At 39.4% G+C, this 14188-nt stretch overlaps 1 protein-coding gene across 1 annotated transcript in view; it reads right to left on the reverse strand.

Annotated features, from left to right (window-relative positions):
* Positions 1-14188, reverse strand: part of LOC135221738 (uncharacterized) — a 110995-nt gene that overhangs the window by 49512 nt on the left and 47295 nt on the right. The window contains exon 5 of the mRNA XM_064259538.1: positions 11027-11133. Coding sequence (XP_064115608.1) covers positions 11027-11133 — 107 coding nt within the window. The remainder of the gene's footprint in view (positions 1-11026; positions 11134-14188) is intronic.

A 14188-nucleotide genomic window follows, 5' to 3' on the forward strand; every position in this document is an offset into this window, starting at 1 on the left:
TTCTTGCTTCTTAGCCTCTTTTCTGCCATCTCTTAGTTTACTTCAGTCAGATCTCATAGCCATGATTTGTTTTTGCAGGTTCCTTTTCCAAGGCAGTTGCTGTTTTGGTTTCAGTTGGGTTGGTTGTGATGATGGTGTTAGTGTTTGTATCCCCATTATGCTCCTGCATATGCCAGGTTATTTGTTTCTGTGATACTGGTGGTGTGTAATAGTCTCATTATTTCATTAACTTCACTTGTTTTCTCCCATAGTTTCTTTGTGTTGTAGGCTTTCATGGAGGGGATCTTTGTTCTTTCTGTATCTGGCTTCATCCATAGTCTGATCTTTTCCAGCCATTCTGTCCTCTCTGTTACTTCTTCCATGTTTCTTTGTGTATCGCTGTTTGGTAGCTCATGATTCCTGTAGTCATCGGTGGTATCGTCTCTTAGTTTGTCTTCTTGTCCTTCGTTGCTTGGTGTTATTATTATTATTATTTCATTGGATGAAACCTATTCACATGGAAAAAGCTTGTGGGGCCATTGACTTGATATTCAAGCTTCCAAAGAATGTTGGTTTCAGCTTCCCACTGCAGACCTCACACTGTAGCAGTAACTGATCGTCATACAGAGCCGGTGATTTTTTCATGGTCCTTGGGGAGATGCAAACTCGCGACATTTGAGTGGCATCCCATGCCGCTAGCAACCATACCAGAGGACCAGCTAAATTGTGAAGTCTGTCATAAGCAAATTCATGTCTTCATTATCTCTAGGAAAATCTCAGATTATTCTCTCCAGATCTCTTATTCATTACCTTAGAAAGATGTTTTGCTCAGCCTCCTGTGTGTTGTACCAAATTGATATCTTCTGTCTTTAGGTCAGGTTCATCTTCCATTTCACCACGACTACAGATGATGGTACTAGATTGGTTAATAGCCCTAGGGAAAAGGCTGAACAGCTTCACTGAGCTTTTGAAGCTAAGCAATCAGCTGAGGATGTCCCTCTCCCTGATACTTGTCATACTAAACCTGTTATTACAAAATTTGCATTTTCCACAAGAGAAGTTAAGAAAATTCTGGATAATCTTGATAGTTGGGGTGAAGACCATGATGGTTTCTTCCCTTTGTTTTTTAGAAAAGTTTCTAGTGTGATGTCTCCCAAGATTACTGGATTATATAGATTTTTATGTCAACATAGTATCTTTGTGGATGAGCGCAAGCTTAGTATTACAGTGCCTGTTCCAAAGAGTGGCACATCTGCAGACTGTACTAACTTCAGGCCAGTCTCTATTATCCCTGTGCTCTCCAAAGTTGCTAAAAACTTATTTGTTCATATGCGGAACAAACCTTCGGTCTTAACAATAGGATATTTACAAGCACAGCTGGGAAACCGGTTACTACAATCGGAGATTGTAAGCAAGGAATCTGAGAGATCTGGCAAAGCCTGCTTATACGAGATGAGATCTGGTCGAAGACCATGTCTCGCCCCGTGATACCCAGTCTTTTCCTAACCACCTTGGAGAGTAGATGCTTACACTTTGCTCTCCTCCCAAGCCGGTTGTGTTTTGCCCGAGTTCTTTCTTTCCAGTGTGATTGAGCATTGGTGTTTAGGATTATGGCCTCCTCTGAAACTACTCATCCTTGCCAGCGTATGAGTCCAGGCGTCTGGGGATTTCCTTGCTCGAGGTTTTTAGTGACTGGTAACGGACCTGCACAACACTTGCAGTAGGTGCAGAGCTAACTTTTGTACTGTAAGGAATCCTTGTCCGGAGTGTTTTTCCTGGCATTAAGCTCAGTGGAAGCTGTTTTACAGGAAGAGGGAACATTGGAGAGTTTTTACTCTTCTTTCTTGGGAGGTCTTTGCTTCTCCTACGTCTAAACGAGTCGCCGACTCCTTCTCCTTTATTTGTAGCTAATTCTGTTGTTCCTGTGTCCTTTTCTTCCATTGATTCCATGATGGAAGTATCGGGAGTGCCACAGGCTGATGTTTTGTGTAATGTTACTTCTTCTCCTTTGGGCTCCAATGCTTGTCCTGAAGGTGGGGAGGCTTCTTCATATAATCTTGCCTTTTAGATTCAGAGTCTCCCAAAATGGCGGTGGTTTGGGCATCGCTTGGGCTTCGGGGCGCTCCCTCCTTGGAAGGCTTGCTGACACATTTATTGGAGTTCCGCTCCCACCCTCCCCAAGCGCCCGCTTTCCTCCCGCCTCCCCCTGGCCTCTTCTATGCTGGGTCGTGCAGGTAGCCATCTTGTGAGTCAACTCCACTAGCAATGCCATCGACTAGCTCTGGTTACATGGAGAGCTTGACTTCACTCCCAGCATCGTCTCGGTCCATGACGTCAGTAGTAGCAGCCGCTCACCCTCCCGTCACTGTGATGTCATCGTTGCCTGTTATGATGCAATCTTCCGCACTCGCTGATCTGTCAGAGGCCTTGTTTCAGGCGGTCTTCAAGCAACTGGGCTCTGTTTTGATTAGAAGTTATCGCGTTCGCTGTGAAGGAAACTGTGCAGAAGCGGAAGGCCTTGCCTCCTCCCCCTACCGCGAAGAGATCTCGTGGAGAAGTCTCTTCTTCTTCTTCATCTTCATCTTCGTCTCACACTTAATCAATTGGTCGTCATCGCATCTGACGGAGAGTTAAGGACTTTGCGATTTCTTCTTCTCCGAGCAGAGGGAGTGGTTCACCTTCTCCTCTCGTCCGTGATCATCCTGCCAAGAGAAGCTCTTCTCCTACCTCTACATCTTGGACTAACGTTCGAGATTCTGGCAAGGTTTCCTGCAGGAAGAAGTTTTCCTCATTGTCTCTGCTCGACAAAGTCACCTCTGTTCAGGCTAATATCTCTACATCGTCATCTATTCACGCTTGTGTACCTACACTTGGACGTGTTTGTGACTGTAGGAGTGTTGAGCCTTTGTCATCTGTACACGATCGAAGATCTAGCCCATATGTACGTGCAGATGTGGTTGAATTGCTCTCACAGCCTCTTCCTCGGCTCCTGTATGTTGTCGTAAGGATGATAAGTCTCCTGTCAAGAAGTCTAAGGTTGCAGAAGTGGAGGTGCTACAGGACAAAGAAGTAATCCAAAGACAAGTTATTTGTTCTCCTGGGAGGATGCTTGTCCCTGAGGCTCATTCTTCTCCAAAGAACTCGTTTTGTTCTCGTTCAGTGTCTTGTGACAGGGCACGATCGATGTCTCACAGACACGCCTATGTATTGTCACAAGATCGTGTACACTACCTCATGCAAACATACACATTTCGCCTGATGTACACATACATGATCGCTTCGTCGATAGTGTTCCTGGTTCGTTACATGAATCTGGAAGGAGTTTGAGTAGGGATCGGTCCTTGGTGTCTATGTTGGTAGACAACCAACAACCTTTTATAGCTACTTCTTTGAGTGTGAGGAATGTCTCTCCGGCCCTGAAAGTTAGACCCTCTAGAGAATCTTCTATCAAACCAACTTCTTGTTGTCAGCCTCCTATACCGGAGCAGGAGGAGGGAGAAAGTCAGGAGTTTATGTCTTCCTTTTCGGAAGTGACTGAACTCATTCGTCGGTTCAACAACCTGGAATGTGGGACTCAGACTCAATCGTTCATTACACCTACATGTTTGGAGGCCTTAATGGGATCCAGCCATGACCCAAGATCTTCTTACAACATGTGAATGCGTTGGTGTTGGATCGGGATGGCTCTCTTCGTTCGAAGGGGTCATCTAAGTTTCTTCCTCCTCCTCTCATGCGACATAGGAAATATGATTAAAAGATTTCAGTCCATCTGATGCCTCGTCACCTTAACCCAGACGTTATTTGTGTCAGGCCTGGTTTAGCCTTGGAGCAGGTTAGATCTGAGAGCTCTTCTCTGTCGTCTCAGGAAACTCTGGCTATGGAATCTACAGCGGCTTCCATTTTTCAGAGAGTCTTCTGGTTAGACTTGTGGTCAACAGCTATAGCCAGGATCGCGTCTGATATGTCGAGGAGGGGTTAGTGAGTGCATCTTCCCTTGCTAGGCTATTGCAGTCTGGGGGTAAGACGTTCTTCTATTTGTGCCACCTTAGTGCTAACCTTTGGGCTAATCTTCTTCTAACTAGGAGGGATGCAGTATTGTCCAAGGTGGCTGCCTCAATGGTCTCTGAGTCCTTGTTGGCACTCCGAAATGGGAATCTCTTGGAGTCTCAATTCCTCTTCCCTAGGATGGAGTTAGAGAACGCGATCGATAGACGAAGAGCTTATACCAAGGACAGATTGGTTCACCAAGCTGTCGGAGGCACATTTACGTCGTCCCCCTCTTCCTCCTCCTCAGAGACAGGTAAGGAGATCCTCTCTGGTCAAACCCCCGAGGGGCTCTGCTTCGGTTAGGATCCCTCGGGCCTCATTTCAGGCTAAGGCTGGCAAACAGCGTCCCTACAGTCAATTTGCATTGCTGTCGAACTTCTCAGTTCCAGAGGTCCTGTATTCCTCACACCATTGTTCTGTGGAACAGCCTTCCAGATGATATCATGCAATTGAAACTTGAGGTTCAAGCAAAACTGCAATGCATTACTACCCTAATACTGTTCTCTTTACGTTTTGTATTTATCTATTTATTATTTATTATTATTTATTATCTATTTTTTAATAAGTGGTATCTCCTTTGGTGTTTCCCTTTACTTCCTTTAACTTCCTCCTAATGAACACCATATTCTTTGGAAGCTTGTTCCATGTAAATAGGTTTCATCTACTTGTTATTTTTACCTATAGATATTTCATTAATAATTCTGTGGGCTACTCAAACACCAAAGTCATTCCCTGGAAATCGCTTTGTCAAAATCAAAAGTATGTTTTCCGAATATGTATTTCTCTTCTTGAGACTCGTTTAACTACATATTATTGTTTTAACTTGAGTATTTTCAGCCTTATGCCACTGGCCAGTGGCAGGAAGATAAAGTAAAGTAAGTAAAAAGTAAATTGAGTATTTGGCATGTTCTACTTCATTTTCATCATCTCCACAATGAAATTTGTTTGTGTTAACTTTTGCATATATTTATTTTTTATTATATCTCAGGTCCCTTTGTGAGTAACTTTGTTTTTGGTCACCATGAGAATTTAGCTTTCTTGTAATGCTGTATTTGCTTTCTTGTTGCATTTTGTGAAGATTTTAAAAGTTTTTATTACTCGCAGGCTTACAAGTCATTACTTTTTTTGAAAGTGAGTTCTTTTTCTCATTTTATTTACTTTACTGCAGGGACAAGAAGAGTATTTTTTTGTTAATTTACTTTGGTTTTGAAAGATTTTTAGTCATTGTACGTTTGTTGGAGTTGGCGTTTTATTCATTTTTTAGTTATTCAGTGATTGTTTAGTGGCATGAAAATTTGAAATGTTAATTTTTGCACATTTGCTGTCTCTTGTCATGCCCCGGTGAACCTGCCAAGGTTTCCCATGTAAGTCTTTTGATGTGTACAATTGTCTTTTCTTTTGTTCTCTTGATGGAAACCCTGACTTCCTTTGCAGCAGTTTTTGCATCCAGGTGTGTCTGCCCCTCCTCACCTATAAGGCATATCACAAACAGTCACCCTTCCAGTGATTCTGCTGCATGATGAGGAGGACATCCAGGGCGAGTCAATCTAGGAGTGCCACTACTGTCATGGTTGGTCACTGTGATGGAGTGCCAGCCCTTGGATAATATATTTGCCTATTCCTTGTGCTCTGCTTGCTCTTATGAAAGGATGCTCTACTCCACAAAATGTTTTCGGTTTTTAAAGCTTTTTGGTTTTTAGAATTTTGGATAAAGGATGGTGTACCTATATATGTAATTAAGATGTAGGACATAGTGATCAAAGATCTCACCCACCTCTTGTCTCTGATCTTCAGGATTCATTCTTATTCTAAAAGAGCATTTTTAGTGAATTCATAAGAGAGCTCATTTTAACAATGACCTGGTTGTTGGCTTTAACTGTGGTAATACATAATCGTCATGTCTACAAGTGATGCCTAGTAGAAGAATGCAGTGACCACGGTGATCTTTCCCTGGATGTACGCAACAGGATACTAGGCATACAATCAAGATCTTGTTCATCACACCTCAACAGGTCGAACTCCATTAAGGAGACAGTGGTTGCCTTATCAGCTCAAGATGGTGCATATCGAAGTCACCTGATAAGGGGTTTAGCAGGGCTGCTAATGGCATGTCTCCTGAGATTCATTAGATCATGGTGGAAGATCAGAGCAGAACTGTGGGTATTATATGTAATCAGGGTAGGCTGTCTGTTATATTTTCTGGAGGCAGGCCCCCCACTCTCAGAATTAGCCATTAGACTGGGAAGTACAGCTATGGTTTGGAAAGATTCCTGGCTTTGGGTAAAGAGGTGAGTTAGTTAGTCATGATTTCTACACTCATTTGTTTATGGTGCCAAAGGCAACAGAGAAGTTTAGATACCAATAATCAACCTCAGCCCCCTGAATAAGTTGTGCAGCAAATCAGCTTCAAAAAGAGACTGGAGTTGTAGTTGTACAGCTGCCCATTAGGAAGGGTAACTTTTTAGCATCTCTGAACCTAATAGATGCAATTCTCAAGATGCTTATGCACCCAGCATTAAGGAAATGACTGATTTGTTTGGGAAAGTGATATTAGCTCAGTTTCAACTCCTATGTTTCACCCTGGCAATTGCTCTTAAGAGTCTTCACATGAACTTTGTCACTAGTGGCAGCATGGAGCTTGGGCTCGTAAGATTGGTACTGTATAAGACTTCTGAGGTAGTACCTAGGTTACTGGCTGGTGATGACAGCAACAGCAGGGAAATTGAGATGGCACCTGACCATATTCTGTGAAGTTTGAAAAACCCTTGACCTCCTTGTCAACTGTGATAAATAAGACCTAGTGTCCTCTACGAGCTATGTACCAGGGTATTGTCACCGACACAGAAGTGAAGCTAGTCATTATGTTGGACAGAGGGTAGAATCAGTGAGTTATCCTTGATCTAGCTGTTTCATTGGAGTCCAAATCCTTGTGACCAAGTTGTGTCAGTCTATGATTGGACATCATGTGTTACTGGAGATATTGTTTCACAGAGCCACTACAGGTTTTGGTCATTTAAGGTGATACTCTTAATGTCATGGTTGGCAGCAATTTACTGAAAGATTGTCCAGTCTTAGCCTGTCTTACTGAAAGATTGTCCAGTCTTAGCCTATGAAGATGTTTTGAAGGACCATCATTGATTGCTTGACCCAAGTCTTACTGATTCCACTCTCCATGGAAGTACTGGTGCTTATGAATGTGTCAAGTTGAGCATGGGGCACACATCTATTGGATCATCAGGTGACAAAATATTGGATATTGCAGGATAGAGAAAGGTGCTTCAGTTTCCTCAAGTTAAAGGCCATTTTTCAAGACCAAGCATTTGCAGGAAAATCAGTAGGTATGATGACCAACAATTTAAAGACTGTGGCATGCTTACCGAATTAGAGGGCACACAATCAGAAACTGTCAGCTGACATAGTGACAAAGTTTGTGTCCATGGAAGGCACAGAGCCATAGCCAACAATTCCCTGTACTATACAACTCATCTAGAATCTGCAGCCTGAAGGATAGATGCAATGTTACATCCTTGGGATGAACTTGACATTTACCTAATAATTCCTCATCAGGCAAGTTTTTGAGAGACTGTGCATCCAGGATGATTGTGATAGTTCAGTGTTGGATGCAGCTGAATGGTTTACAAATCTGCTATCCATGGTAATGGACAGTTCCAGGAGTCTCAAAATCTCAAAGTAGCTTCTCAAGTAGCTATATTTCTACTGATTCCACGGCAACCTCAACACCCATCTTCATGAGGTTATCCAGGAAATCCTCAGAGGTAGAGCATATTTAGAAGAAGCAGCCACAGCCTTAAAGGTCTTGCAGAACTTAAATGTGTAGCCTCTGTCAGGTCAAATTGAGCTAATTCTTAAGTTGTAGCAGTGGATGGGCAATTGATCCGGTGGACCCCTTATACCCTTAATTGCTGACCTCATTATTTCTTTTGTTGATGCAGGAAGTTGTCTCCACCATCAAGGGATGCAGGATTTTGCTCTAGGAAGCTTAACAGGGTTCTTTTGTGAGTTCTTTAGCTGTTATAGTGGTTAGTGTTGTGGCATGCCACTCACGAAGAGAAATCACTGGCTCTGTATCATGATCAGTTACTGTTGCAGTGTGAGGTCTGTGGTGGGAGGCTGAAACCAACGTTCTTTGGAAGCTTGAATTTCATGTCAATGGCCCCCACGTTCTTGTTCCACGTGTTTAGGTTTCATCTACTGAAATAATGATAATAATAAAAGGTGTGCATAGCACTTTGAAAAAGAGGTTCCACGTGGGTCACTCAGATCTACTTGAGATTTCTCTCTCACTTTAAAATCTCACAGTCTCCTTACAAGTTAGTTTAGAAGCTGCTTTGCTGGAACCTCACACTAGAGAATGTTTAGAAAGGTCGTCACACTAGGTGTTGGTCATCAAATTAAAAGACAAGTAGCCAGGACTATTCCACATCCTCCTCATTCTTCTTCATTAATGAAGAGGACCTCTTTCTTTGTCCAGTGAGAGCTATCAAGCTTTGCCTACTGATGACTTAAGACTTTAGAAGAGAGACTTGTAGACCACTTCTCTCTAGGACAAAGGAAGAAGCAAACAAAGAACACAGTCTCCTGTTGGGCAAGGCAAAGGATATTAAAATCTACCATAATGGACTAATAGGGCAGAACACTTTTTATATAAGAGGCAGTTCTCTTGAATCTAGAAACTGCATCCAGTAATTGTGAGGGTTATGTGGTTTTCATATATGCTTACCATAAATGTGCTTTTCCCTCCCAAACATGAAAGACTTACTTCATACAAGTGGCTGACGATGTTAAGTGTATTTTCCTTACCATATGTTACCAGAGGCTAGGCTTTTACTTGTTAAAATACCTAACAGCTTACTAAGTTCTCCAAGCATACACAAACACGGGGACAGTCATGCATATTTAAAATGACTTTTTATAATACAATAGACAATCATTATCCAAATAATGAGTGTCCTAACCACCTCAAAGTTTCCACAAAAAGTGAGGCAGGTGATCTGAGAATTCAGATGTGCAGTGCATGTTAAGACTACACTGTGTGTGTTGGACAACTGACTGATGAAATTGGGAACAGTTTGGATCTTTAAATAGGTACGTGATTCGTTATCACTCCTCACTCCCCCTTGCTAGAGTGGAGTATTTGCTACTGGATAGAGGGTTTGATTATTTGATAATACAGAGCAGACAAACTACCAGTATGACTACCTTACTCACCTGTATCAGACCAGTCCAGTGAATGACGTGTCTATTCCTCAACCCGCCCATAGGAAGAAGAAAGGAATAAGAGAAAGAAAGAGACCAGCCAACTCACTCATTCTCTCTTCCACACAATCATCTTAGGTAAGATACAAATTTGCCTGGTGAGGGGCAACGATGAGTTACACAATGTGTTGGGCGGCCACCACAGGACCTAAGGAAATGGTGTCCATAGACGTGTGGGCAACATCCTTAAGATAAAAAGAGGTGAATGTTGGTTGACTTAACCAAGTACCAGTGTTCAAAACTCTATGAACCAAATTTTTTTTGAATGCCAGAAAGGAGCTAATACCTCTGATGTCATGTGCTCTAGGACGTAATCGTCAAGAGACAAATATGCCTGCCTGATAGCCTCACATATCCAGAAAGAGATTGTATTACTGGAAACCTCTTTCTTAGAACGCCCTGTGCTAACAAAAAGCCTATGACACCTTGGCCTGAGATGTCATGTTCTCTTAAGATACCAACGCAGGACCCTGACAGGACATAAGAGCTCATGAGAATCACTGCCCACAAAGTCATCCAAAGATGGAATGGAAAAGGAGGCAAATCTGTCATCTTGTACCGAGGGATTACGGGACAAATTCAAAGGACACTAACCCCCAACCCCTGGTATGTTTCACATTATAGCTCAGGCCATGTAGCTCCCCTATTCTCTTCGAAGAAGCCAAGGCCAGGAGGAAAACCGTCTTGAGTGTCAAGTTCCTGTCCAATGAACGACGTAGAGCCTCATAGGGAGTATTAGTGAAGCTCCTTAGGGCCAAGGAAACATCCCAAGTTGGAGGTTTTTTGTTAAGACCTCAGGTTTGTTAGCTATGGAAAACGCAAATTGTTTTTAAAAATTTGTCATACTTTGCATAGTCTGTTGATAATGTCCATGTACTGGTATCTAAATCAGTGCATAGTTTGTTTTTGCTGATTATGTACATAATGTGGCTGTTATATTGTATACCAGTGTTGCTTGCCAATCATGAGTTTCATCTAGCCAAGAGTTTAGGTTTAAAGAAAAGATGGAAATTAATCAAAGAAGGTAATTATAAATGACTCTTGATGAAGAGTAGAATTTTGATGCAATAAGTGTAATGTTTGCCCTTTATGAAATAAGACTGGATGCATCCCAGCAATGCTCAAAAGGCTAGATTTGGTAAATCTCATTACTTTAATGTTTTATTTTCTTTTACATAATTTCAACAGATCATGATTTCACCAAAAAAGTCATTTACTACTCAGCTTATAAAATGCTTTTGGAGAAGGAAGGCTTGCTTTGTGTCCATGTTTAGTAAAAGCTCTGGTAGTAAACAAGATGTGTTATTAGATATTTATTCAAATGTAAATATATTAATATATCAAATCCATTTTAAAAACTCCAGAAACTATTCAGTTGTATACCTCTCTCCTTTCAACTGATGACACCCATAAGTATGCATTGACATGTAGTTGGCATCAGATGACTCACACCATGGCACACCACACAGTGCATCAGAACATTGTAAGCCCTTCAGTAACATTGGCTTAATTTATTAATATCAGTTAACGCAATTTAGCACATCACATCAGAGGCAATATATTTCTGCCCTTACTCTGCATCTTTACAGTAACCCGTAAAGAAAGCTAATCTAGGGAGTCAACATTGTTATAAGGAATTCTTATATTTTTCCCTTCTCTTTTTATCTTATCAGTTTATGTCATTCTTTATAGATAACTTGGAAGTGTTGCTATTTATACTCACCAACATATCTATAATGAAAAATGCCCCAATAGCAATGTCCATAAAAGTAAATGTTATACTTATAAGTAGCCAGGGAAGGTAATATCCCCAACGTTTCCGAGCATTACCTGAAAATAAAAAAAAAAAGTGATTGAAAAAAGGTTGTAGCATGAACTGTTATAATGAATGTTTGTGTGTGCTGTATGGAGATTTGATATTGTAGGGAATAATTAGTAATATATGGTGATATCTTTTGTTCTTATTTTGGCTGTTTCTAAATAGGAAAATATGCTTGCTTGCTAACAAACCCATAACCATAGATTGCCTTTATGTGCGTCCATTGCAAGCTTTAGACATTCTGTATCTAACTGTCCATGCATGCTGGCTTCACAGTTCTCCAGTGACAAACTGAGTTACTGTTTGTGTCTGCCACTGTGTAAACTCCTAGCAACTTAGCAATGTATTGCCAATTTCGGTTTTCTACACTCCCTATTCTATAAATTTCAGTTTTGCATTCATAATATTTAGTCACATGAGGTACAATACAGAAGCATATTCCTGTATGGAATTTCTCAGAAAATGGGTCTTACCTTTATTTCTTGACTTTGAGTGAGGTTATCTTGATTAGCTTTTGGTTCAGAAAGTGTGAACCTATGTCAATTCTCATCTACTGCAAATGTTAAAAGCTTCCCTACAACAGTTGCCATTTTCATTGTTTTCTCAACAATACTCAGTTTTGAGTAGGTACTTGTGATTTTCAGTGGTCCAATTTTTGTGGGGTCCGACATTTTGATAACTAGTCTAACAAAGACACAATATTATAACCTGCACCCACCTGAATATTGCCTAGAAATCTCACAGTTAACAGCAATTCCACATATACTGTAGTTTCCAACCTAAACAAACTTGTACTCTTCACAATTATTATTCAATGTAAGAGAGGTATTTAAAAGTATCACATCAAAAGTGGTAGAAGATAAAAAAAATAATGATTATAATAATGTATTGATACACACATATACAAAAGTCAGATATATATATATATATATATATATATATATATATATATATATATAATGTTCTCTAAGGTTTTTAATTAATTTATTATCTTGATATTTTAGTCTTAATGTAGTATCTTACTATTAATTAAATTGTCACAATTTATAATTACAGGCTGAAGATGTACTCTGAAGCAGTATGAAACGTTCCATAATAAAATATTCTTCACTATGTTTTGGTGGATTTCCTGGACCTTTTTTTAAATGCTCCTCATCTGATTTTTATATAATAATATATATATATTATATATATTATATATTATTAATTATATATTAAAAAATATATAAAAATCGAGATGAGAGCATTAAAAAGGGTCCAGGAATCCACCAAACATAGTGAAGAATATTTTATTATGGAACGTTCATACTGCTTCAGAGTACATCTTCAGGACCCTGTAATAATAATAAATTATTAAAAACCTTAGAGAACATTTAAAACAAACAATATCATTATATGTAAACCGGATAAAGGTAAAGGTACAGTTATCCTTAACAAGCACGACTACAATAGAAAAGTTCTCTACATTCTAGCTGACACTACCAAATTCAAATTATTGGGAGATTTACGTTTTTCCGAGATATTTAAACGAGAAGACAGAATCAATAGATTTCTTAGAAAATTAAAAAGTCTAAAAATCATTAATGAATCAACACATGATAACCTTTTTGTCACTGGTTCGTCCTTCGGTATCCTGTATGGTCTACCAAAAATACATAAAGAAAGTTTTCCCATTCGCCCTATATTGTCATCCATTAAAAGTCCTAACTTTAACATCTCTAAATATGTGGCCAAATTGTTGTCTGAATTTGCACATCCTGTTAACACAGTTAAAAATGGCTACGAATTTCAGGAATTAATTGTCAGACAAGATTCAGATCTTTACATGATAAGTCTTGACATTGAATCACTTTTTACAAACATACCAGTGGAAGAAACAATTGAGATTATTTTAGATAAAGTTTTTTTAAATACCACATGCTTCCATGGATTTGATCGAATTTTATTCAAACAACTTTTAGAACTTGCAGTGCAAGATTCATTTTTTAGTTTTAATTCCAAATTGTACTCGCAGGTCGAGGGTTTGGCTATGGGGTCCCCGTTGGCCCCTATATTTGCAGATATTTTTATGGAGTTTTTAGAATCAAAATTTTTAACAGAATGCCCTTCTAATTTTAAGCCACACTTTTATCGAAGGTATGTTGATGACACTTTTTTTATTATTTAAATATAAATGGCAAAGTGAAGCCTTCTTGGATTTTGTGAATAGCCAGCATCATAATATAAATTTTACTATGGAAACCGAGCATAATAACTGCTTATCATTTTTAGATCTAAAGGTTGTTAAGGAAGATGATAGACTCAACACTACCATTTTTAGGAAGCATACATTTTCGGGTTTTGGTAATCATTTTTATAGTTTTTGTTTTTTGAATTTTAAAATTAATGCCATCTCATGCCTGATTTTTAGAGCTATGAAATATACCTCAAATTGGAATTTATTTCACGAAGAAATTGAATTTTTAAAGAGGCATTTTATTAACAATTCTTACCCAGTAAATGTTTTTTATAATGTAGTAAATAGAATTTTAAATAATAATTTTTCTGTGCAAGTTCCTTCCTATGATGTTAAGAAGCTAGTTATGTACTGTACCATTCCTTTTACATATAAAAACAAATTAGGCGAGCGAATAAGGAAAATCATTGAAAGTGAAATAAGTTGTTTAAAATTAAACTTGATTCCTGTCAACCCATTAAAAATTGGCACATTTTTTACACACAAAGAAAAACTACCACCGTTCATGAGATCCGACGTCATTTATAAATTTAATTGTCCGGGTTGTCCTGGTATTTACGTCGGATCGACCAAACGCTTACTAAAAGTGAGATATTCCAGTCACGTAGCCAGGATCCTGTTCTGTAGCTAACACCAGGATCCTGGTGTTAGCTACAGAACAGGACAAAGGATAACAAACCCAGAATTATCCAATATCCGTAACCACGCCAAAATATGTAAAATTGATATTGATAAAACATATTTCTCAATCATTGACAGCACTCCCAACAATTACTTAACGACACTTGAGTCATTATACATCAAACGACTGGTTCCTTCTCTAAATGCAA

Source organism: Macrobrachium nipponense, chromosome 3 (genome assembly GCF_015104395.2).
Source record: "Macrobrachium nipponense isolate FS-2020 chromosome 3, ASM1510439v2, whole genome shotgun sequence".
Taxonomy (NCBI): domain Eukaryota; kingdom Metazoa; phylum Arthropoda; class Malacostraca; order Decapoda; family Palaemonidae; genus Macrobrachium; species Macrobrachium nipponense.